The sequence below is a fragment of the Abramis brama genome, assembly GCF_963993115.1.
Source record: "Abramis brama genome assembly, chromosome: 5".
In the NCBI taxonomy this organism is placed as follows: Eukaryota; Metazoa; Chordata; class Actinopteri; order Cypriniformes; family Leuciscidae; genus Abramis; species Abramis brama.
Window position 1 is genome coordinate 15,025,953 of NC_139967.1, and position 25,645 is coordinate 15,051,597.

General features: G+C 37.2%; 1 protein-coding gene across 7 annotated transcripts in view; it reads right to left on the minus strand.

Annotated features, from left to right (window-relative positions):
- Window positions 1-1,353: 1,353 nt before the first annotated feature.
- Window positions 1,354-25,645, minus strand: part of ap1b1 (adaptor related protein complex 1 subunit beta 1) — a 36,584-nt gene continuing 12,292 nt past the window's right edge. For 3 of the 7 annotated variants that reach the window (XM_084115007.1, XM_084115008.1, XM_084115006.1), the window contains exons 13-24: window positions 24,639-24,898; window positions 24,150-24,348; window positions 19,823-19,843; window positions 18,682-18,747; window positions 16,733-16,762; window positions 16,368-16,514; window positions 15,842-15,987; window positions 13,624-13,753; window positions 10,461-10,545; window positions 9,605-9,691; window positions 8,158-8,312; window positions 1,354-2,855 (exon numbers count right to left, since the gene is read on the minus strand). In XM_084115007.1, coding sequence (XP_083971133.1) covers window positions 2,781-2,855; window positions 8,158-8,312; window positions 9,605-9,691; window positions 10,461-10,545; window positions 13,624-13,753; window positions 15,842-15,987; window positions 16,368-16,514; window positions 16,733-16,762; window positions 18,682-18,747; window positions 19,823-19,843; window positions 24,150-24,348; window positions 24,639-24,898 — 1,401 coding nt within the window. In that variant the 3' untranslated portion in view covers window positions 1,354-2,780. The remainder of the gene's footprint in view (window positions 2,856-8,157; window positions 8,313-9,604; window positions 9,692-10,460; window positions 10,546-13,623; window positions 13,754-15,841; window positions 15,988-16,367; window positions 16,515-16,732; window positions 16,763-18,681; window positions 18,748-19,822; window positions 19,844-24,149; window positions 24,349-24,638; window positions 24,899-25,645) is intronic. The other 4 variants (XM_084115011.1, XM_084115009.1, XM_084115010.1 and 1 more) reach the window with 2 other exon arrangements.

Below are 25,645 nucleotides of genomic sequence, written 5' to 3' on the forward strand. Positions count from 1 at the left end.
GGGAGAGAAAATGCAGGAACTTAAGACACAGTAGCCTAAGTAGGCTACATAAAGTTGTGATTAACTTTCTGCAAATCTGCTTTGTCATCTGCAGGAATATATTCACACGGTCTCTCTAATCCGGATGAGGAGCTTTTGGGTAATAGAAGTTGAGTATCAAAATAGCATGGGCCGTAATAATCTAATGATATCTGGATTACTAACTGGAATACATTCACCCATTAGTCCAATTTGATTTACACAAGAAAGATTAATTTCTCTGGGGTTTTGTCCTCTCAGTCCATATTTTAATGACGTTTTCCCCTTTTCTGTCCAGGCTTCAGGCCATCATTAAACCTGATGCATGAAGGCAAATCCACTGAAATTAGTGGGAGCAGTTCTCAAATTGTCAATATGCACACAATGCAACAGGAATATCAATTTAACAGTCATGAATGCTTGAAACATCTAAACAGTGTTCGATTGACATAGGCTAGAGGCTGAGTTCATTTGTAAGCAATAAATAACATTCCAAACCTTCTCTCTTCCTTTCTTTGCTTAGATTGCTTGCCATCAGCTTAAAATTGCACTTCAGGTTTGGTTTATGATTGCACTTCCACTAAATTATATGGTTGGATACACATGAGGCCCCCAGCTCCTATATGACTACATTGCACTGTAATTTCATCACCAGGCAGGTCAACACAAATAGGAAATTGTGCTTGAACATGAGTTTAACAAGGGTTAAAATGAAAGGGGTATATGTTCATGCCTATCAAAGGTTAGAAAAAGAATAGAACAGGGGAAAACATAACAGAAATAAGCACTACAGAACTACACTACAACACAACCAATTATTAAGAGTAATTACCAACTATGGAGTTGTTTTAGTGAATAACTGGGTGATACATGCCTGGAACCCATAATAAACGATATTTCCTGAAACCTTTTCAACCTCCGCCTACTAACTTGACTTGTTAACATGTCATTAGATGTGATACAGGTTCAGCTTGCTCCCCCCAGGATTTCACATTTACTTCTAAATTTTCCCTGAATATATAAAAAGGTGATATTTTGAAGTCTAGTTTAAATAGTTTGTAGCATGATGCCCGTTTTATTTTGAATCATATTTCCTGAGATTATTAATGAATAAAACAAAGTGTGTTACAACTATAACTGAAGCAGTCAACAGTGGTCAGTACTCAAAGTATTAAATATGAAAAATTGCATAAACATTTGCAAAGAGATTTTTGAAGGATTTTCAGCCAAGTTATTAAGGGTTTAAGAGTTCAAGAATGGCCATAATTCACATTTTATTTATTCATTTATTTATTTTTTTACCTTAAAACCAGGCTGGAATAATTACACTTTAAATCAATGGGTTATATACTTTTTAATTTCCATAACAGATGATGCATTTATGACAGAATCCAACAAAAAGTAAAGCAAATTTCTTTGCTGGAAATCTCCTTGTAGTCACCCTATGACTAAACCTATAGAATAAAACACACATACATAAAGAATCAACAAACAAACTATGATTAAAAGAAAAACAATAATCAATATTATTTGGGAACTTTTAAGTGTACACACACAGCATTATGTGTGTCAGATCAGCAGTGTTTCGTCTGGCGGTATGCATTTTACATTATGCTTGAGAGAGGTCTGATCACCCTTGCCAATATGGTTTTAAAAACAAAATGAAACATCACATGGGCATAGAGGTTTAACCACAACTTCATGTCCCATAAAGAATGAGATAAGAAACATGTTTGACGAACAAGTAGCTTTGCAAAGCAGGACACTTCAGATGCATTGCGTTGTGTGATATGAGATATTCATACCGTAAAGTAATCGTTTTCTGCAGAATGATCTTTGGAGTCAAGTCTCCCTCACAGATCAACGCACACACACTGAATTGACAAGCCCCCGAATATGTGGGCATGTACACAGACACAAACGCGGGAATGAGGAAGGACAGGGAAGATTGCCAGAAGAGGGAACACAACATGCAGAATGTTACATCTCCAAATCACACACACACAAACTGGTACACAGAACACAAAAGACAGAAAATAAACCCATCTTAATGACAAAAAATGACTGCGATCTTAGTCACAAAATACAGACATAATCTGAAGATAAAAAACTCAGCATTTGTGTAGTGCTTCTGGATAAACAGCATTCCCTTAAAAGAAATTGTGTGAGATCTAAATTACTAATGAAATGTGGGAGAGGAGCTTTACTACAACAGAAGTAAATAAATAAATCAATATTTGAACCTCAATGACTCGCACAAACCAAGTGACCCATCGTCTGATTATGAAGACTAAATTAAACACAGCAGTGTTGAAAGGTTTCTCTCAACTGTAGTAAACATACCCTTCCTATCACTGGATGAATGATGAATACAGGCTGCTCTAAAACTCGGAGATCTTCTGCTCCATGAGGGGAAAAAACAAGCAGCCAGAATACACATCATGTAGTACAGGCAATGAAATTAGCAGAAAATAACACCTGCACATGTGTGAAATAAAGATGATGTCTTTATATTTTGTGTGTCACATTTCAGAGAGAGATTTTACAACTAAAGGATGGAAACAGAAGGGACAAAGAAGGGTATTGGGAATGGACAAAATAATGAAGAAAAATTCCTTGGGATTCAGTCAATGCTAAAAGCACAGTCTGAGGGAAATGCAAGACAGTGGGGGTTCTTTCTCTGACTGGTCCAATCAAATTTTGAGTTTTCAGTCACCCGAACGACGCCCAGGACCTGCGGTTTCCTCTTGGTTCCCTCCATTTCAGTTCTTCAGCACCATCTCATAGCACTGGTACACAAACTGACAGACCTCGGGCGCTCTGCACTTTATCGACAGCTGAGGAAAGAGACAGAGAGATTCAAATAAATGAAAGACACATCAGCAAGTATCAAACGTTGATTTAAATTTCGGAAAAATGTTAAGATATGAAGATTTGAGTGCATGCTAGGAAAATTAAGACATTCCAAAGTGGAAAAAAAAGAAGGTGAAAGAAACTAGGAAACACTAGTAATGCTGAAAGCCTGCCAACACACTATTACAAAATAAATCTTTCAATGTGCCAAGAGCAACTACACAAGCACAAAATTACAAACATTGCCATGTAGACCAAAACCAGCTTCAACTTTACAACTAACACTTCCAGTTTGCCATATTACTAGCTGAAGAAAAAGGGAACTTGAGAAGTCTGAAAGCACATCAGTACTCCACCTTAAATATATGTTTGCACCAAGTATATATAAATAAAGTAGACTATCATTTAAAAGTATGGGATCATTTATTAAGATTTTTTTTTTATTCAAGTATGCAATAAATTGATCAAAAGTGACAGTAAAGATATTTATAATGTTACAAAAGATTTCCATTTCAAATGAGTGCTGTTCTTTTGAACTTTCTATTCAAAGAATCCTGGTATCAGAGTAGCACAACTGTTTTTAATATTGATAATGAATGTTTTTTGAGTACCAAATCAGCATACAATATTAGGGGCCATTCACACAGAATGCATTTATTTTATTTTTTATTATTTATTAATTATAATTAAAAAAAAAAACTTTTGAATGGTTTAGAATGATTCTGCTCTTACTCTTTTTAGAGAAACAATTGAAACTAACCACCTGTAGCAAATTCATAAGCAAGCTGTTTACTTGGTGAAAGACACATAAAAAGCCATTCCTCCTAATGTGATCTCACATGGCAATAACAGAGTAATAGACAAACACATGCAGACTAATGTTAGAGGAGCAAGTGTGCTTGGAGAGGTCGGCCTGAGTGGAGAACTCCATCTACTGCGACACCTGCTTCCTCTGTCAAGTGAGCGCTGCAGCCGACTCCAGGATTCTCACACACCAATCATACAGAGGATAATCAGAAAGCCCGTGGGTACAGCGCAATAAGACATCACAAGTGCGAAAGGGAAAGAGATGAGCGCGAGGGAGAGATCAATGGCACAATTTATCCCTCCCAAACTCAATAGTTCCCTCTGGGTTTCTATAAGATTACCATGCAGCTTTCCACAGGGATTTTGTGATTGTGAGGCTTCCAAAAAAAAATTTAAAAAATCAGTGCCTACATTAGAGAATCGCAACACCGTGCCGGCCAAGCACGATGCAACACATTTGTCTGTTTCTGTCCAAACACTTCACAGTTGATTTAATGTAAACTGATTGATTTTTTATATATATATATATATATATATATATATATATATATATATATATATAAATTATATAATAAAAAATCCAAGGTTGCATTTATTTAATCAAAAATATAGTAAAAACAGTAATAGTGTGAATTATTAAAATGATATATTATAAATTATTTATAATTTGGTTAATTATCCCTGTGATGTAAAAGCTGAATTTTCAGCAGTCATTACTCCTTCAGTGGTCTTCAGTGTCACAGAAATTAATATTTATGTGGAAACCATGATACATGATGACTTTTTTCTGATTTTTTTTTTTTTCTTGAAAGTTGTTAGAATTACTTCTGTCGTGTTAGAGTGTTATTATACATTTAAGTACTGAGTAATAATTAACTACATGTATTTATTATAAGGTTTAGGTTGCATGTAATTATGCATAATTTATAATTATTACTATTATAACGTGTAACAAGGACATTATAAAATAAAGAGTAACCTAAAATATTTTATTGCACGGCTCTGTGGAATACTTGATTCTGACTGGTCAATCGCGCCATCCAGCGGTGTGTTACTCAGTTTTGCATTTAGTGAACTTATAAAATATAAGTATATAACTCAAATCAATATTTTGTATACAATTATTTGTCCTCCATCACAGACTCGCTCTCTTGTTTCAATACAAACGCAGCTGGATACACTGTGATGGATTATCTGATAATAAATGGGTACAATTTTAAAACAATTTCTTCTCAAATAAATATCTCTTATCTCCATAATTATTTATGTGGTGAAATGCTGTACAATAAGTGGCATGGCTGTACCGTATCCCTTAAATCAGTCCAGTTTGAACTTGCCACTTGCTAGCAACCGCTCTCTCTGCGTAAGCTTTGCACTTAAAGACCTAATAAAATATGTTAACTCAAGTCAATATTTCGTGTCTAATTATTTACGTATGCAGCAAGTAGCCATGTAATAAGCAGGATAATGTACCCCCAGTCGGTTGTTATTGCAGAATAAACGCCTTCAGGGTGATGCAAAACCCCTATGCTTTGTGTATCCCTTACATAAATGTCTTTACTGTCACTTCCAATTCATTTTTTTTTTAATCTTATAAATTTTCACATTTATTAAAAAGTATAATAAAATGAAAATGCAATATACTGGACATAGATATATATAAAATATAAATTAATGTGCTCATTAGAGATCAACACCTCACCAGCAGGATTTTAATTAGATGAATGAATAAACTGAGTCAATCAATCAAACCCCAGGCTACTCCACTTCAAGCTTCCATTAGTTCTGCCAGATTTTGGAGGATTTTGTCTTAGCTTCACTCAGAATGTAGTGAGTGCGCGCACAGACACAGCGAGGACATTGGTGCTGACTTGCTCTGTGGCATCAGCTTCCTGTATGCAGAGGCGTTTTATTAACAGTTGCATTGTTCTATAATTTGACTCAAGAGATGAAGTGAGAGAAAAAGAAAGAAAGAGAGATACTGCACAGGTGGGTGGTGGGCATGAACCACAGAAAGGAGGAAGAACTGATGGTGTGACTCGAAGTCTTGGAGATATAGCAGCGGGTTGCGACAATAGGGAAGAATGTAATCAAAGCGCAAATGAAAACAGATGAGATGGTGGGATGACAGGAAGAGTGGAAGCAGCGGGGTGCTACACGGAGGTCTGTGGAGGAATGCTTTAACAGATCCCTGCCATTAGATGCTTGCCGCGTGTAAAGGGGAACCGGGCCGTGCCATTGGACGCCTGGTTGCCATAGGGACCAAGAACAGTGACAAATTGTAGAGCTTTGTAACTAATGGAAACATTGCTAGATATTTAGAAAACACAACATCTCACAAAAGTATAGATACATGGCCACATTTTTCTGTCCTTTCAGACAAATATTGTTTATGTGCCACATCGGCCAGGAACAAAACAACCATGATTCATGGACTGTGCGTCTGAGCCGTGAGTAACAGTTCTGCCTCTTAAAGTGGCTGTTAGAATGTGAGGAGAGAGCAGGAAGATTAGCAGATGCATACAGATGTGTTGTGTGTCAGTTTCCTACAGAAATCTCTTCTTGTACAGTTAATATCTTGTGGTTCAAATGGGTCAGTCAGATTTAACAATGAACATAGCAAATTTATTCAATGAAAGATTTATTAGAATGTTTGTAAGTTGTCTTGAACGATTCATTAAAAGAAGCGACTCAGAGTCATTTACTCGAGAATCGGACTACACTGGTTATGCAATACATTTGTTTTTGCAAGCAACCACGAGAAGAACTAATACTCCGTCTTATCCAATCACATTTAATTCAGACTGGCAGCCCATAACTCCCATTTCTTTATGGTGGCAGTGTAGATTTAACAACAGCAGTGGTGGAATGTTGCCGCTTAAAAGCGCTGAAGGAAACGCTGGTGTGTGAATAGCAGAGTGAGACTTGCGCACATTAAAAGCACATGCCGTGAGTCGGTGGGTTCCCATTGAAGAGCAACTCCTTTGATTAAGGCTATTCAATTAGATTTTTCCTGGAATGAAATCTGGAAAACAATTCTATGTACACAATCTCTGTGTCTTCCTATAATGCCATGCTTTTCTATTATGACAAAAGGACTAGAAAATATATATTTGAACAAGTCTACAGTATTCTCATACTGTGATTTGCTTGATCATTCAAAACAGTTGCTCTTATAGGAGGTCACATGAGTGTGATGTCCACTACTATCGACATGCCACTATGTTTCAGTGGACTTTACTGCTTTACTGGTGATCGTGGACCTAAAAGAAAGGGCCATGCTCATTTAAAGAAAGAAAAGTGTAAAAGATAGTTAAGTTTAAGATTTTTTTGGGGAAAAACACCCAACCTCTATTTCCTGCATTGTGATGTCATCATCAAAGGTGAGTGGAGAGATGAGCAAACACACAGGAAAAAAAATACAACAAAATCAAACAGGAAAACCAAAACACAAATTATACTCATCAATCACGTAGACAACAAGATGTGATAGAGGATACAGGTGCACATGGTGCAGATTTAGCATAAATTAAGCACTTGGTAGGGGCTAGATGCATTTGATGTGATTCATTTTATGTTAAATAATAGTTTATGTAACATATCTGATTGTTACTCTGAAAGAACACTGAATTTGTGTCGCCACTGATTAAAAGAAAAGTAATGGCACACCAATGTGTACGCTATTCATGGAAAGTGCACATCCTGGTGCAATAACAAAAAAAATTGCATGTTATGATGAAAAAGCTGGACTTGCTAATGAACTGAGGGAAAATAAGTAAATGTATAATATAATGATAAATAATTCTCTCAGGTGGATGCATATTCTGCTACTGGGAATAAAGCATGCTGGGGTATACAATTCTAGGTATACTTGAGATCTGAGAGAAGAACTGGTTCCCTACAATTGCACTTGAGGCATGATTCATGTGGGAAATGGTAAAGGGAACGTGAGAGAGAAGAAGCGTACACTCCGCATTGGCAAATCCCACAAACCAAAAGGAGGAAGGACTGGCAGGAGGATTGACATTTTTTCTTGACAATCGTCCTTTCTGATTTTTACCCACCCAGGATTCACCAAACACTCTCTCTGAACGCGATGGCTGAGTCTCTACCTAGAGTGCAGCCTGACTAGACAATGAGGCATCTATAATGCCAAAAAATGCTATCTAGCCATGCAGCTTGTTAGGTTTTAAGACAGTGTTTGATCTTCCCAGCAGTCCTTTCCGCTCTGACCCTTTTCCTCTCTTACGCGTGCACACAAGCACAAATCATTCTCCCGCATGACTCATTAGGAAGTAACAGGGGAGTCGTTCTGAGCAACACACTCTCTGACGCGCGACTGCTACTGTCTCCTCCAGCACATCCTCTTGTCTTTATCGACCTGTGTGTGTGTGTGTGTTCAAGTGGTACTTTGCTAGTCTCTTCAGATACTTTCAAAAGTCACTACAACACCCTTGATCTCTCTTTGTTTCCATTTACCGTGTAGTTGGGGTTTCCAGTCTGCACACGCATTTCTGCCAGCACCCAGATGCTATTGGTGAGTTTGATGGACTGGTACAGCATGTCCTGCCCCTCCACTGTTCTCTTGGCTATGGTGAAGATATTACTGCCTTGCAACTTGTTGCTGGCCGCGTCTGTGAGGAGAGAGAAGTTACTCATTAACAAAACAGACACACACAGCAGGTTTTCTAAAGACAAACTGAACCTGAGTGAGTCTCTATGGCAACTCTGTTGCAAATGTGTATTTTTACTTATATGTTGTCATATGAACCAGTCAGTAATTAGTCTGATGTAAAAGAATAGTTCACTCAACAAAAGATCTTAAGTGGAATGTCTGAGTTGCCTTTTTTCATAGAACAAAATGATTAATCTGCACAATGAGATAAACAACTATAAACAATACCTGGTTTCACCAATTCACTAATAAGAACAATCTCAAAAGATTAGTTTGAATCAGATGTGACCAGATGACTGAGAAAAGTCAATTATGCTCACCAAGACTGTATTTATTTGACCCAAAGTGCAGTAACAGTTTTACTGCATCCTTTAACTGTATCCTATTTTAATATATTTTAAAAGTAATTTATTCCTGTGACGGAAAAGCTGAATTTTCAGCATCATTACTCCAGGCTTTCCTTCAGAAATCATTTGAATATGCTGATTTGGTGCTCAAGAAACATATCTTATTATTATTTATCAATGTTGATAACAGTTGTGCTGCTTAATATTTTGGGTGGAAACGTGATGAATTTGATGAATAGAAAGTTCAAATGAACAAAAGTAGTAAAAAAGAAAAAGAAAAAGAAAATCACTGACCTTAAACTTGCAACCAGTGAGAAGCAAAAAAAAGCGGTGTTGTCTCTTTACAGTCTATGTATTATTTTGTGCCACTCAGACTTTCTCTCTCATCACATTCAATTTGAATCACAATCTCAAATCTGGCATACCATACAAATATTTTGCTGAGGGCAGTAGATTCATATAATGATGCACGAAACACCTATATTTAATATCAAGCCACATGGATAGAAGAAAGAGTGTCAAAAAAGGGAGAGAGATTTAAAAAGAGCACTAAAGACACCCACTGTGCAATTAATTAGTAATACCACTGAGAGTGTGTGTTCATGTTCATGCCTGTGTGACTCTCAATTATTTTATGCAAACAGGTATGCGGAAGAGGATCATTCCCAAAACACCTGCCTTGAGTTAATTACACCCAGACATGCCACCTCAGACCTCAACAGAAGACAGTGTGTTCATTTAAAAGACAGAGTGTGACAGTCGAAATAATACAAAGCTCAGATAAGGGTAGAGCTATTCCTTTCATCCCATCTTTGCTTATTTGTTTGATTTCCTCTGTTTCATTCCTTTCCATCTGCCTACCCATCCAATTCACTCATGCAAGGCAAATATTTATTCCCGTTACCTGAGTTGAGGTGGATGTCTTTGATTTGGAACTGTGCCTCATTATCATTTGGAATGTCCTTCCAGGTGGCCAGGAACACCTGACGTTCTGAGGAGCAGAGGGACAAAAGGAGTTCATGTGAGAGGACAATGGTGAAAAAAATGATGAAAATGAAAAAGAATGCAGTTTGGCTGTGTCTGATTTTGAAAGCTGCTGCCTTGCTGCCGGATAAAAGGACATGTTCATACTGATTTCAGGCTGGCTTCTCAGGCACCACATTGTCACGTCTAAAGAGCTTTAGAGATAAAAAAAAAATATATATACACTTATTTCTTGGTAGAAAGTAGGAAAAATGACCCATATGGATTTTAATTTTTTCCAACCTTGCATGGTGCCCCACTTGAGCCGTGCCCACATGCCCATATGGGTAATCCGAACCTGATTCTAGAGTGCCTTGATACCTTCCTATCACTATATTCTGCCTGCAAAGGCAGTATTTTTCAGACACAGCCACTGTGCATCTGTATAATATCCTGCAGAGACTGAACTCCATTTAAGAGACTTCTGGTGAAAGTCTTCTATGTATAAGCAGTCTCTATCACACTCATCCACTTCTCCACATAACCACAAACATCCTTTCTTACAAACTCATTTAGACACAGATCTGGCACGTGTGCTCACACTCCCATGGACATAAGAGTCCAAACTTAAAAACAATACCCACACAAAAAACAAAAGGGAACGCACTAAAAAAAAAAAAAATGATTGAAGGATTGACGTCACAATCACCTGAAGCACTTATCCACTTATGCTTATGTCTGAGAGGACACGGGCAGTGATTAACGGGACACGAACACACACACACACAAACACTTACCCATCTTTCCGTCCTCTACAAAGAGCAGGCTGAGGGGAAACTGGCAGCTGAAGTAGAACACGTCAATGTTATTCTTCACAGCTACCTGCAACACCAACAAAGAGAAAGAGAGAGAGAGAGAGAGAGAGAGAGAGAGAGAGAGAGAGAGAGAGAGAGAGAGAGAGAGAGAGAGAGAGAAACACATTATGAGTGTGATTTAAGACACACTGTGGTTGTGGTCAAGACACTTAAACCCTGTTAAGAGCAGACGGGATTTCATTTTTGCAGCAATAAATGGGCCTCTCTTTCTCCAGTGCTTTCAAAGAATGACACAAACACACCACAGAATAGTAGGGAAAGCTGGTCCTTTGATCATCTCTTTCTTTGACATTTTGCTTCTATCTCTCTCTTCATTCTTTTAAGTCCCCCTGTGGCTTTGCAGAGGTTGGGTTCAGCTCCTGTGCGTGGAGTTCACATTTGCACGCCAGTTTGTGAACTTCAAACATGCACGAATACCTCAGAGGCAGTGCTTCACTAAGAGGATGGAAGATGCCCACTGACAGTTCAGGAAAACAGTGAGTGAGTGAATGTGTCTTGGATAATCAGACTCAAAAACACCTGTCTTAGTGAATTAGAAATATATTCTATATTAATGCCTATATTATTTCATTGTATAAATGTGAAAAGTCAATGTTTCTTGCAACAAAAAATGATTGTTCTATGTTTTAGTTCGACAAAATATATATTTTTTGTTTAATATTTTGTATTTTTAAGGGATTTTATTGTATTAAATTATATTTATGCAGTAGTTATAATCCATTCATTCATTTTTTGAGCATGGACCTGAAAATGAAATTTCCAACTTAAACTGCCATAAATTTTAAATGCTTTGGAGCACAGACTTAAGTTTGGTCTCTTTTTAAAGATGACAATTGCCATATTATTGCTGAAGTGAAAAAAAAAAGAGTGAAGCTGAAAAAAGATATTACATTTTACATGTATTGTTATGAAAAATGCACAAAAATACCATTTTAAATTTTCATATGAAAAATATATTTAGCAAAACACATTTTACTCTAAAACTAAGAAAATCAAAGCCATTAATCTAAACAAGCTGTGTTCCAAATTTGATGTTGATATCTCACAAAATGAGCTTTCAGTAAGATTTTGTTTGTGCGCAGTACCAAATGTTTCCAATAGATGAAATTAATCTCCCATTCATTTCCAAAGCAGTCATTTTTTACCGTGAACAATACAAGTGTGTCTATTTTTTTCCAGGACCATTTAACCTTTTTGAATCATGTCCATAATTATTATTTTTTTCAGCAAGCGCCAAAACCTTCGGCTTTGTACCATTCCGATGAAGTAAATAAAAATAAATAAAAAAATAAACGTAAACTTTCAGTCAAAAATGACCGAACAGCACCACAGGGTTAAGCAAGAAATAAAAAGAGAGGGGCCCACAAACAACACATCATTAAAAAAAATCAGACCAGATTAAATAAAACCAATCATTACTTTTGTTGTTTCCATTTTTGTGTAATTGCAGCTGAAAAAAACAACACCACCAAATTTGTATCTGATTATGGCTGTAAATCTTTTGAGAGCATGAGGGATTGAAAGGCACCCAGGGGAGCTTTGTAAAAGCTGACAGCAGGTGCACAGCTTCCATCAGAATAAAGACTATGCAGCCCTGGAGAGGGACAGGATGTCCCACATACTAGACATCCATACCTGCTGCACTCCACCTCTGAATAATTCATCCAACCAAACCGCTCTGAGCTGCACACGCCGGCTATGTTCCGGCCTCCCTCGTCTAACTGCAGATAAAATGCTATATAGCACCACCAGGCAGACAGACAATGTACTAACTGATGTGAAATCAGAAATACATTTTTTGTTTGCAATTGTCAGAAGTTGAACTTGAAGTATTAGAATCTGTTCCTCTTCTGTTCAGATTTATCTTCAGCGTTATTGGCCTCGTAAATAATGAGTCAAGGTAAAGGGAAAAAAAGTATTTCAACCAGTCTATGAGTAACATTCACTTCCTGTGATGCAATTACAGTGAATAACTGATCTATTATCGGCAGCCACGTGTGAAATTAATAATGCCATGAGCCTCTCTAGGACTGGAAGTATCAGCTGTTGTAATCCACGCATACAAAGATTGAAAATGCACGGTAAGCCAAAGCACATCCAGATCAAACAGGACGTGCTGAATCTGTCCCTCTCCAGGACAGGACGTGCTGAATCTGTGAGCTGCCCGATATTGAGGTATATTATTATTGTTACATCAGTCCTGCAAAAAAGGAGATATAAAATTCTCCATTCTCCTGAGCTCTCTCAGACACTAAAACCCCTGCTGATGACTTCAATGATAAGCACAGAGCGGAAAGTGAAAGAGACGCATTTATGATGAACCATTTGATGCCGATCTAAAATGTGTATTCGGAACACGACACTCACTGATCTCTCTCCAGGAAAGCTCAATACATGCATTTAATCTGAAAATGGAATTAGACGGACCCTGAGGGGCTCTATAAAATCTTAAGATTAAAACACTATCTTCTTATAATCATTTTAGGGCTCAGAGAGAGAGAGAGAAAGAGAGAGAACTCCTACTTTCTATATTTTGCATTTGCTTCATCCAGCCAAAACAGTCCCCAAAGCTCGACACAATTTTCTCGCTCTGTTTAATTACTACCAATTAGTGATCGCTCTGTTCCACAATGCATATGCCTTGTAGTCTGTGGGCTTTGTGATTTATTCCCCAAATGCAGTTACTGGAGAGAAATGTGAATGATCCACTGAGAGAGATAATAAGGTGCAGCTAATTCAGACCTATTTGCTGTACCGCTGCAGACCTACAACCCTGATCGAGAGAGGACTGAAATGGACATGGATGAATTGACAGGGGGAGAAAGGCAGACAAAAGCAATGCGAGAGACCAAGCAGCCAAAGGGAACCACTGATGATTTTTTTTTACGGAATATCAGAATCTGAGTTGCATCCCTCTGTAACCACCCACACTCAATGTCCCTGCTGCATTTGGAGTGGATTTTTTGGGTGGCTGCTCACCGAGGGCTTACTTTATTGCTTTATGTCTTGAAATGAGTAACAGCACAACACTCATTTTATACTGTGTGTGAAGAATAATGGTGCAGAAATGCAGTGGACACATTACCTGCAGATTGTTGAGCGGTTCCATTTTCATGACGGGGCCGCTTGTGCTGAGAGGCAGACTGACATCAATGGTCTGATTGGGGCTAAGAGGAGTCAGAACCTGCAGAGGGCCAGCAGGAGCCAGACCAAAACTACAGAAAAAAACAGAGACACACAGTTAATGGTACACTATGTAACGTTTTTTTTATTTTGTAAAATTTACATAACGAGTCAATAAATCATTAATCCTTCTTCCAAAACATGTTTTTGTCTTACCCTGACTCACTATGGTAAGCCTATTAAGCGTTTATATTTTAGACCAGGCAGGATGTTTTTTCCTGGAAATTGCTTGCATGCGTCACTCGCCCGTGCGCGTCTCGTTGTATCCGTAAATAGAGAAAAGTTTCTTCGGCTACTTGGACCATGCTAAATCTCAAACCTCCGGAGAATCACCCATTTTATATTAAACCCCCCCCGCTAAACAGAGGAGAGTCTGCTGGCAAAAAGAGAGCGTAATAAAATGTGATTCAACACTGGCTGGGCTTTTCGGAAATATCAAGAACTGAAGGATTTGAAATGGCGATGCTGTCCAACAGCAATGCGGAGGTGGCGTTTTAATTACTCAACAGAAGAGTATGGTATTTTATTGAACAGATAAACTGCCATATGTAGCTATATAATAGAGTTCATTGTACAGCATTATCTATTGTGAAGGGTCATTTCATTATGGATTGTTGTAGCACTGTGCTGGAATTAATTTTTTTAAGGAAATACCTTGTCTATCAATGGGTATAGCTACAGTAAAGTCTTCAGCTAGTCAGCTTTAGATCCTTTCACTCTAAACTGGTTATATCTCTTAAGCCTAGAAGTAAATGTTTTATGATCAGTAGGATAATCTCTCTCTTTTCTTAGTTATAAGAAAGAATCAAATTCATCTTGCAGTGTCAGACGCAGAACCAAAACAATGTTCTTCTGCAAAATGCATGTAGTTTTGTTTTTTAACCGCTAGAGGGCCAAAAGTTACAGTGTACCTTTTATTGACACCAAAATCATTTCTTTTTTAAATCAATCTAAAATTAAAGTTTTCTTTTAGCCAAAAAAACAATGTTTCCATAATTAAATTTGGGTAATTGGATAATTGAACTCCGTATGCTGTTCAGGGCACAACACCAGTTGTAGTAAATTCTTCAGCAATGAGCCACCTCTAAACATCTCAACCAAAAACATTTTGCTACTATAGCATCATTTTTGGTCAGGGTGAAGTGCGTACACACTGCTGACATGTTTACTTGTAGCATATCCATGTTGTGTGCACAAAACAGACACTTACATAGTCAAAGGAAGGCTGTTTCAGCAATCATTTCAGCCCTCCAAAACTAATTTGGCAGATTATTTTTGGTTGCCAAACTTTTGGTGCATCACCAGTTAAGACCAAATCAATATTTAGCTCAGGATTAAAATTTTTGTTTTATCTTCCACAACCTGTAAATTAGTTTCAAAACATAGATGATAAAACAAATGTTTAAAGATGTACACTGACAGAGGGACCTTCCAGGAACATGAATATCAGAGACTTACTGGTGTATGCTTTCAACTTGGACAAGTAATCAACCACCCAGTCACCTTAGCAACTACATAGAAACACCTGTCCTGGCCACATTCCCTCCATTGGCCCTTATCAATCATGGCCTCCTAATAATCCCCATCAACTGAATTGGCTCGATCACTCTCTCTCCTCTCCACCTATAGCCGGTGTGTGGTGAGCACACTGGCACCATTGTACTGTGGCTGATATTGCATCATCCAAGTGGATGCTGCACACTAGTACATAGGAAATGCACTAAATAAATAAATAAATAAATAAATAAATCACTCACAACAGCCTAGCATTGTGGCAGTGAGAAAGCACCACTCTAAAAATCTATAAATTGCGCTTGTAATAGTTGAAAGATCAAAGTAGAATATATGACAATATTCTACATTCAGGCTTTACTAAACGAGAAGTAATTTTCTAGACAGAAGTCCTCAATCGATGTGAAAACGCATTAAAGTCTCTTTAGAATATCAGTATGTCCTTGAATGATCCCACTGAAAAACAGTATAAATGAACATGATGTTTTCCAGGCAGGTCTCTAAACAGATTAAGAAACACAGAAGATACTGCAAAGAGAAAAGCAAAACCTTGAAGAGACCTCCAAAACAATCTCCATCCCAGTCACCCGTTCTGCCTCTGGACTCACCTATTCCTGTTGAATTGAATGGCGAAGTCAGTCATGACGCTCATGGCTTTGTTGGTGAGAGACATATCCATCTGAATGATCCCACCGCGTCGGGCAAATGTCCCAGAAATCTCGAGCCCTTTAGCCTTCATTGCCGGTAACCACAGCTGAACCCACAGATAAACAGGTTAAGAGTTTGAGGGAACAAAAGTTAGGGGCACACACACAGGATGTCTGTGTTTATGTTCGTCTCATTATCTGTGTACACATGCATCAGATTGCATTGTACATTGCTGTTTATTTAAGCGTCTCCATAAGAGTTGCATTTTTAAGCCAACTATTTTTTAATTTAAGATTAAAAAAAAAATGTGCTCAGCATTCTGTTGGAATATGTCAAGCTTTTATTGAACACCACAGCACATTTTGTCCTGGAAGTCCTGGAAACGCTGCTGCATTACAAATTGACTTAAAGCGGGGAAACTGCTTATAAAAGACTGCTGAAGTCATAAAGTTATTGATTGAGAATATTGATTGATTCTATACTTACAGTTTTAGGAACAACGTAGAATCCTGTTGGCATGCCAACACCCCCACCAAGGTCAAAAAGGTCACCCAATCCACCTCCAACAGGAGCACCACCACCACCGAGAGCAGCAGGCATGGCTGTTGGGGCCGCCCCCAGACCGGCACCCATCTGAGCAGAGGGAGACAAGCATTACAACCTATTACAACCTTTCTATCATCAGGAAAGAGACAAGCAGAGAAATTAACTAATATAAAAGACATGGAGGAGTAATTTAACAGCTCTTTGATTAATGAAGGCAAACCCCTCTGTTGATGCTAATACTCCTCAGATGAAGCACATTCATCAAAGTCTGGGTGAACTTTGCTAAAACTCTTTGTCTGACTTACCGAAGGACTTCCGCCGATGTCTCCTCCCAGCTGGGAACAGAGAGAGGACAAAAAGTAAGGATCAGTGAGCATGAAAGATGGTGATAATTATGACGTGGTTGATGAACGGGAAACTATCTCAGTGGGTTGAAGTCAGTGAGCTGCTAAGGAAGTTGTGAGACATCTCAGAGACAGTTTCTGTACTCTTTTTACATTCTAATGACTCTCAGTTAGGGATGGGGGATATGATTATATTGAGGCGGTGATGTGAAGTGTCTATTGATAACTACTTTGTTGTATTGTTTATATTGCAGTATGCAAATATATGTGTGTAACGCAGAATTGTTTACGTTTTTTTGACACGTTAGAGTGATAAAGCAGCATGCATGAATGAGAAAATAATGTGTGTGATGTGCATTATGTTAAAAATAGTTATTAAGTGCAATAAGCCATGAAAAATTACTTAAAGCTGTCTGTCAGTCGCATTCTTTTTCATGGCTTATTGCACTTGAATGGTCAAATGCACACAAAATTGTCAAAATGCCTGTCTTGGCGAGTATCCATGTAAACACAGTCGGTTAGAGGGGCTTTCACACCGGATAGTTCTAGGAACATGGTTCTAGGAACTATGGTTCCCTAAGAACCAAATGTTCCCCTATGGCCATTTTCTGAAGTGATGCAAGCCACCCTTGTTATTTAGACATTTATTTTGACGGCGCTAAGAACGCTCTCAATCTCCATCTTTAATTGAAGATCTGTTTTACCAGTCTTGTCTAATATGTTATTAGATAGAACTGTTATACAAAGAAAGTAGACAGTGTATTAAAAAGTATTAGCATTTGCTGTGTGGTTGATTTCCAATGTCGCTAGCTGAGCAGAAAAACATAATCATGTTTCGGTTGGTCCCCTCAAAGTTGCGTTGGATTTTCTCCTTCTATCACTGTTTTCCATGTTTGTAAAGTTAGTTCGTGAATAAATATATAGGCTATAATCTATTTTATATAGTATATAATATATAAGCTATAATATAGGCTACACAGCTTTTTTAAGACAGTTTTCACGTGCGTTCGGCCATTTAGCGAACACTTACGTCACTGGTAGTTCCTATTGTGCTACGTTAGACCCTACTCTGAAGTAGGAGCTAATGTAGTTCCCTAAAAAGGCGTTCCAAGAACCTTGGCGGTGCGAAAACGCCAAAAAGTGGGTACTTGGAACTATGAAAAGGTTCCTCGGGTGCAAAAGCAACTTATGTCTTAAGTGAACATAACCAGTTAGGAAAGAATTTGGATGTTTGTCAGTATACTGGATGGGTGTATTAAGTCTTAAAGTGACAGTAACCTAATATACCTGCTGCTGTCTATGCTCTTAAAAATAGGAAAGAATAAAAAAGAAAAAAGAAAGAATTAAATCACTGCTCTTGACTGAGCAACTTCTGTAGCTTTAATAAATCAGTATATATTTAATTCATACAGCGAAGACTATGAAGTGTTTTATTTTACATTTGATCATTCAATTTCTGTAGTATTCCTTATTTGAATGCTACTGTCAAATAGACCTACTGTACCTGAAATACTTAAAACACTGTTGCTGTCATTGATTTATTGTATTTGTCCAATTGTTTATATTGTTAAATAACTATATTGTAATATATATATATATATATATATATATATATATATATATATAATTATTAATGTGACATAAAATGATTTGTATTGTGAAATAAGATTTTGGTCATATCACCCACCCCTACTTTCAACATTTCATTTTGTATGAGACGTGCCTACTTGTGTGTGACTAAAACTACCACTACAACCTCAAATACTGAAATAAAATAAAAGAGGAAAGGTGCTCTTATGGTTTCTTCATACTGATCTGAGACTAGTTTATGTTGGGCAACAGGGACTAGACTAAGAACAGTACAGACTTTTTAAGGATGAACTCAAAAGGCTGAGAACACCCACACCGACCTCTCTCTCACTATAATCAGAAGATGGCTGGGGAGAATGCACCTCTGTCCTGTGGGAAACACCCGGCTGATAGAGGAATGAGAAATGGATGAAACACTTCCAATGAATTAAATCAGAAGAAATGAGGGGAATGATGCTGGGGATATATATGACTCTATAAATATTCATGAACTTTACAGTTATTAAAACTATTAAAGGGGTGGTATAATGCCCTTTTCACAAAATGTAAAATAAGTTTCTGATGTCCCCAGAGTGTGTATGTGAAGATTTAGCTCAAAATACCCCACAGATATTTTTATATAATATGTTAAATTTGTCACTTTTTGAAGGTGGGCAAAAACGCACCGTTTTTGTGTCTGTCCTTTTAAATGCAAATGAGCTGCTGCTCCCGTCACAGAGGGCGGAGCTTCAAGAGCTCATGTGTGTGTGTTTGTGTATTAGCAGCTCCGATTACCTCACACACTGAAAATGTAAAAAAGCCTTTTATGTTCAAACCGGAGTCAGACAATGATGGAGAGACTCAAGAAGAAGTGACATGTAGAATGCAACAGGACATTTCTGAATGGTTAGTCGATGAATTTATATTGTCTTCTAGTCATTGATTAGCATATTCTGACATGATAATCTATAAATCGCGTTCCGGGGGCGGGGTTTATGTAAATTGTTGTAGTCCTTAAAAAACGATTTCTTTAAAAGCAAATATCTTCCTTTGCTTTGAGCGTTGTAACTTTGCAGATGTTGTTTATGCTCAAACAGCAACATTACACACTAACTAAAGTTAGAAAAGTGAAATCATAATCAACCACCCCTTTAAAATAACTCAAAGAAAAGAAAAAATGTGGTTGCATCAAGTCCAAGATTTTTCATACAAGGTGTGTGATGACAACACAAACAATTCACAGCCATCTTGGAGATATTTTACTAATGTTGACATTCTTTAAATGCAGAAAAATCAAGTGGTTGTAAATAACAGCACATTGCTGGGGCTGTAAATGTACTCGTAAATGGAAGTAGCTGAAGCAGCCCTTTGTTGGTCTGAAGAGTACATTGGTTTCACATACTAATATACAGATCCCCATTTAGACTAATGAAATGGCATGATATGAAAGTGTCTGCTTCTTCTTTCACTTAGTTTAATTACCGTATCTGATTCATCGCCCATCTGCAAGTGTAGCGTGAGAATAAAAGACAGGAACAAAAAAAAACAAAAAAAAGAGAGAGAAAGTCAAAAAAGAGAAAGAAGACCAGAGGGGAAATACTATGGAGCTCATAATATGACAAAACGATTTGAATTTGAATTGTGTAAATTTGAATTATTTGCAAGTGTAATCTAACAAAATTGAATTTTAGGTGGTAGTTTAAATAGTTCTGAATTTGATTTTTTTTAAACGAATATTGAACATTTGAAATTTAACAAATTGAAATGTTTTTATGGCTGAATTTTATACACATGCATTTTCAAACAGCTAGTTTTTTTGTTCTGAATACGTATACTGCAAATATTCAGTTTAAAAAAAATACAGATTCAAGTTTTCAAGATGAAGAAATTCGGAACTTCAAATTCAGTTTTCTAAAATTCAAGTTCAAAAATTCAAGTTCAAAAATTCAGATCTTACAGAAAGTAGGTCACAGGTCATCCACAGGGAAGAGTAAAGGATCTCAGATAAGTCGAACAGAGCATTTTGGCTGCACTGCAGTAGTTTTCTGCCGCAAACACGGTGGTGGTTCAAGAGAATCCGTGTATCCTTCGTTCAGTCGTTTTTTATTTAATATTAAGAGTAGAAAAATGAGAAAACAGCTTGAGTATTAGATTTCTAATATTCTAGTAATAATAGTCCGCTGCAGCAGTTGCACGGAGCTTACACAACGCGTGTATTGCAACTATAGGCTACATTTAATTTTCTCATCAAACAACTAGACTAACGAATGGCTCGGTACAACAGAAGAGCCTAGAAAGGGCTTTTTCTCTGTGTAGACCAGCAGTTGGTCTGAATTTGCTTATAGGCTAGCCTATTTTCCAGATTGTATAGGCTAAGTCACGTTTTATCATGAAACACGCTGTGATTTATTCCAAAGTGACTCAGGCATATATAATGCAACGTTATAACGTTAAATAATCTAAATGTTGACTTTCAAAAGTAGGCGCGCCAAGAAGGCTATTCTCTGTATTTTGGTTCATTTTTGGTGAGCGCCAGAAATATCTAAAGAGACCAAGACGCGCTAAAGCAGCTCATCATGTTGTTTTATTTATTTTTCAATGACATGATACTTTGTAGTCATTTTGAATGTACACAAATAAAAATATACATTTTACTGTTTCGAATGATGTCATATTATCTGTATGACTATAAATAACAGAGTTTTAAGTTATTTCCCAGCAGTGGAACAAATCCAAGAGATGGCGCTCGCGCATCGCGCTCTACCACAACATAGTATCAGTTCTGGCGTTGCTTCATATCGCAGACTGCTCATTATCAAAATGAAACACAGTCAACCAAACATAAGTTATTCTGCCTAATTTAATTGGTCTGTTGTACAATATAAAGGGCAAGCTGTGCCGCACACAGTCCTACTTGTTATTCCAAACATTTCCCTTGCTGTGAAGACGCTGATTTAGCCTATACGTGTATTTTGGGACTCGACTGAAGTATGACGCCTTTTTATTTGTATTATAATATAATATATTAAAATACATAATCTTCTGAGTTTTATGATGTAGGCCTTGTGTGTTTTATTAAAATGTATTATAATTTACATCTCAAAAGGATGCGCTTTGTGCATTCTCTGACATTATATTTATTTATTTAATTAATATTGAGTATCAATTGATGTTAAACAAAACGGTGTGTTATTTTCTCTGGCAACTAAACTTCCAAAAAAAAAAAAAAAAAACTTCCAAAGCAAAGCCATTGTGCGTTCTCTCCGCGCTCTGCAGCTTTTACACACAGTTTTGAGAACGGCCAGCTAAAAAAAATAGGCCAAAGAAGTAGACTAACGGCTAGTGTCCGGGAAATGCGAGGTACGTTCATATTTATAAATAAACATAACTGATTTTGTCTACACCTAAATACATTTCCTAATAATAACAGTGATTAAGCCCAAATGTGGGTGGGGGTAATGAACACAATATGTTTTGTTTTTGTTGTTTTGTTTTTTTTTGCCCAAATGGTCTCCACTCTATGCATTTTGTAATAATACAGCAACATTTTTTAACTGACCGTATTTGCCAGAAAATAAGTCGCATGCACATGAGTGCAAGTCACACCGGATCATGTTGAGAGAGAAACGCGTAAAAAAAAAAAAACATTTTAATATTAGCCTATTCAGCAATAGTGTAAAAGACCTGTAAATAAAATACAACATTTACATGATAAACACTGTTAACATGTAGGCTACGTGTTGCCTATTTTATTTTCCCTTACTGTATGACAAATGAATGCAGAAAACAACAAGAATGAAAAATAAGTAGCCATGTATAATAAAATAATATAGGCTACATAGACTATAAAAATAGCCTATAGCCTACTGTGCCCTTTATTACAAACAACATTTAGCCTATTTTAAACGCCAAGCCTAAACAAATTTATTTAAATCGAAACGGTCGCGCATCTCTCATTCAGTCAAAAGTTTTCATATTTGCAATGTAACATGTGGATGCTAACTATTAATATAAAGAAGGCGTCATACTTCAGTCGAGTCCAGGCTAAATCAGCGTCTTCACAGCAAGGTAAATGTTTGGAATAACAAGTAGGACTGTGTGCGGCACAGCTTGCCCTTTATATTGTACAACAGACCAATTAAATTAGGCAGAATAACATTTTATATGTTTGGTTGATTGTGTTTCATTTTGATAATGAGCAGTCTGCGATATGAAGCAACGCCAGAACTGATACTATGTTGTGGTAGAGCGCGATGCGCGAGCGCCATCTCTTGGATTTGTTCCACTGCTGGGAAATAACTTAATACTCTGTTATTTATAGTCATACAGATAATATGACATCATTCGAAACAGTAAAATGTATATTTTTATTTGTGTACATTCAAAATGACTACAAAATATCATGTCATTGAAAAATAAATAAAACAACATGATTTAGCGCGTCTCGGTCTCTTTAGATCTTTCTGGCGCTCACCAAAAATGAACCAAAATACAGAGAATAGCCTTCTTGGCGCGCCTACTTTTGAAAGTCAACATTTAGATTATTTAACGTTATAACGTTGCATTATATATGCCTGAGTCACTTTGGAATAAATCACAGCGTGTTTCGTGATAAAACGTGACTTAGCCGATACAGTCCGGAAAATAGGCTAGCCTATAGGTTATAGCAAATTCAGACCAACTGCTGGTCTACACAGAGAGAAAGCCCTTCTGGGCTCTTCTGTTGTACCGAGCCATTCGTTAGTCTAGTTGTTTGATGAGAAAATTAAATGTAGCCTATAGTTGCAATACACGCGTTGTGTAAGCTCCGTGCAACTGCTGCAGCGGACTATTATTACTAGAATATTAGAAATCTAATACTCAAGCTGTTTTCTCATTTTTCTACTCTTAATATTAAATAAAAAACGACTGAACGAAAGATACACGGATTCTCTTGAACCACCACCGCGTTTGCGGCAGAAAACTACTGCAGTGCAGCCAAAATGCTCTGTTCGACTTATCTGAGATCCTTTACTCTTCCCTGTGGATGACCTGTGACCTACTTTCTGTAAGATCTGAATTTTTGAACTTGAATTTTTGAACTTGAATTTTAGAAAACTGAATTTGAAGTTCCGAATTTCTTCATCTTGAAAACTTGAATCTGTATTTTTTTTAAACTGAATATTTGCAGTATACGTATTCAGAACAAAAAAACTAGCTGTTTGAAAATACATGTGTATAAAATTCAGCCATAAAAACATTTCAATTTGTTAAATTTCAAATGTTCAATATTCGTTTAAAAAAAATCAAATTCAGAACTATTTAAACTACCACCTAAAATTCAATTTTGTTAGATTACACTTGCAAATAATTCAAATTTACACAATTCAAATTCAAATCGTTTTGTCATATTATGAGCTCCATATAATACAGACAAGGAAAGTTAACTCCAATTATGCAAGACCATCTGTGATTTCTCAACAGACACAATTACACTGGTTAAGGGACTTTGGATGTGTGTTTAAGGGTGAGGGGGCTGATTTGGGATCAGAATCCACTTGGATGATCTCGACTTAGTAAAGTAGCTCTGGAACCTGTCAACAGCGACACAAAATAAATGTCCTACAACACATGTGCAAGCTGAACAACTGACAAACACATTACCGAAAGCCTGCATGCTTCTGAATACGCACACACAGACTGTTAAAGGGAACAGATGGGTATATTCATTCTAGTAATTACTCTGTTTTTCCTCTTAATTAATCAAATTTCACCATAAAGGGATGATTATGTTTGGAGCAAAGTGAGAGGCAGCGTGAGATAAACATACCAGACTATCCAGACCTCCTCCCAGTAGGTCCATGGCTCCCATCTGCATTGAGGGCTGCACTGAAGGGACAGTGGCAGTGGGCGGGGCCAGATCCAGGTTCAGCAGGTCACCTAGGAGATCACCCTGTGATGGAATGACAGCGGGTGGAGCTTCAGAAGGTCCAGACTGGCCAACATCAGGGCTCTCGGCACTCTCAACACTAAGAGAGAGAGAGAAATGATCAAATCATTTATTAAAAAAATAAATACATCTTTTTAGTTTAAATATTTTTTTTAAATGCATTAAAACACATTTTAAAATATAATATGTAAAATACAATTATTAACTGGAAATAAATAAATTGAAAACGAATTAAAACTGAAATAAAAATAAATGAAATCTAAATAGCTATATTTAAAAAAAAAGAAAAATGGCAAAAAGCACAAAAATTACTAAAAATGAAACTAAAATCAACATGAAAACTAAATAATATACAAATAAAAGACTCACGAGCCAGCACGAGGAGGAAGTCTCCTATGCTGAACGCCACGGCTGCCCTCCACAAAAGCGCTGGGGGGTTTGTGGTAGACTGAGGCCAGAGTACCAATGTGGCAGATGAGCTCCTCCAGCAGGGTGGGCTCAATCAGGTCTGTCTCCTCTGAGATCAGAGGCTTCTCGGCCAGCACCACCTCTTTAGCGGCCACAGGGTCTGTAGATAACAGACGCCAGTAGATGTAGCCACGGTCACGCAGATCAGGGTTATCAGAGTCCTGCAAAATTAAAACAAGCAAAATTCAGGGAAAGTGAAACTGACCAGTTGAAAACCGAGGGGAATCATATGCTATTTATGACGTGAGTATATAAGGAAGAGAAAATGAAGCAGTACAGGTGACTGTTCTTTTCAACAACAACAAAAAAAAAAGTCATCTGAAGGACAAAGTCTTATGTAAATAATGCAGAACTCCTGAGCACCAATTCATCTGTGTGATAAGATCAAGTGGAGCGCCAGAAGAGCAAAACAGCGGTGAGAGAATTAGATCTGGAGGCCATAAAAAGGCACCTGGGATAAAGAAGGACATTTGGTATTCTGATAGAACCCTGGCTGCGAGTACAGCCTGTGGCACTGAACCTCAAAGTTAATAATGACAAGATGCAATCTCAGATCCCAGTCTGACAGCAGAAGCTTATGGCTTCTCTGAATATTAATGAGATCACATAAATGCTCCCTAGCTCTTACACACAAACATTAAACTATTCTAAGTAATCAATATGTTCAGTGATTTGTCAGGCCAAATTAAAGAGCATCAAAACTGTATTTATGGTTTGAATTTTGTGATAAAGTCTTTAAATTCTGTAAGTTTTGATTTATATTGAAAGTAACAAAGACTATTGTGGTTATTGTATGGGAGTCATGCTGACATAAAGAAATGTTTAATAAAAATAAACCTGTCATAAACCTGCTGTTTGATCTAATGCAGGGTTTCAGGGTCCTGGCCCAAAAGCTTGAACCCTCCGGG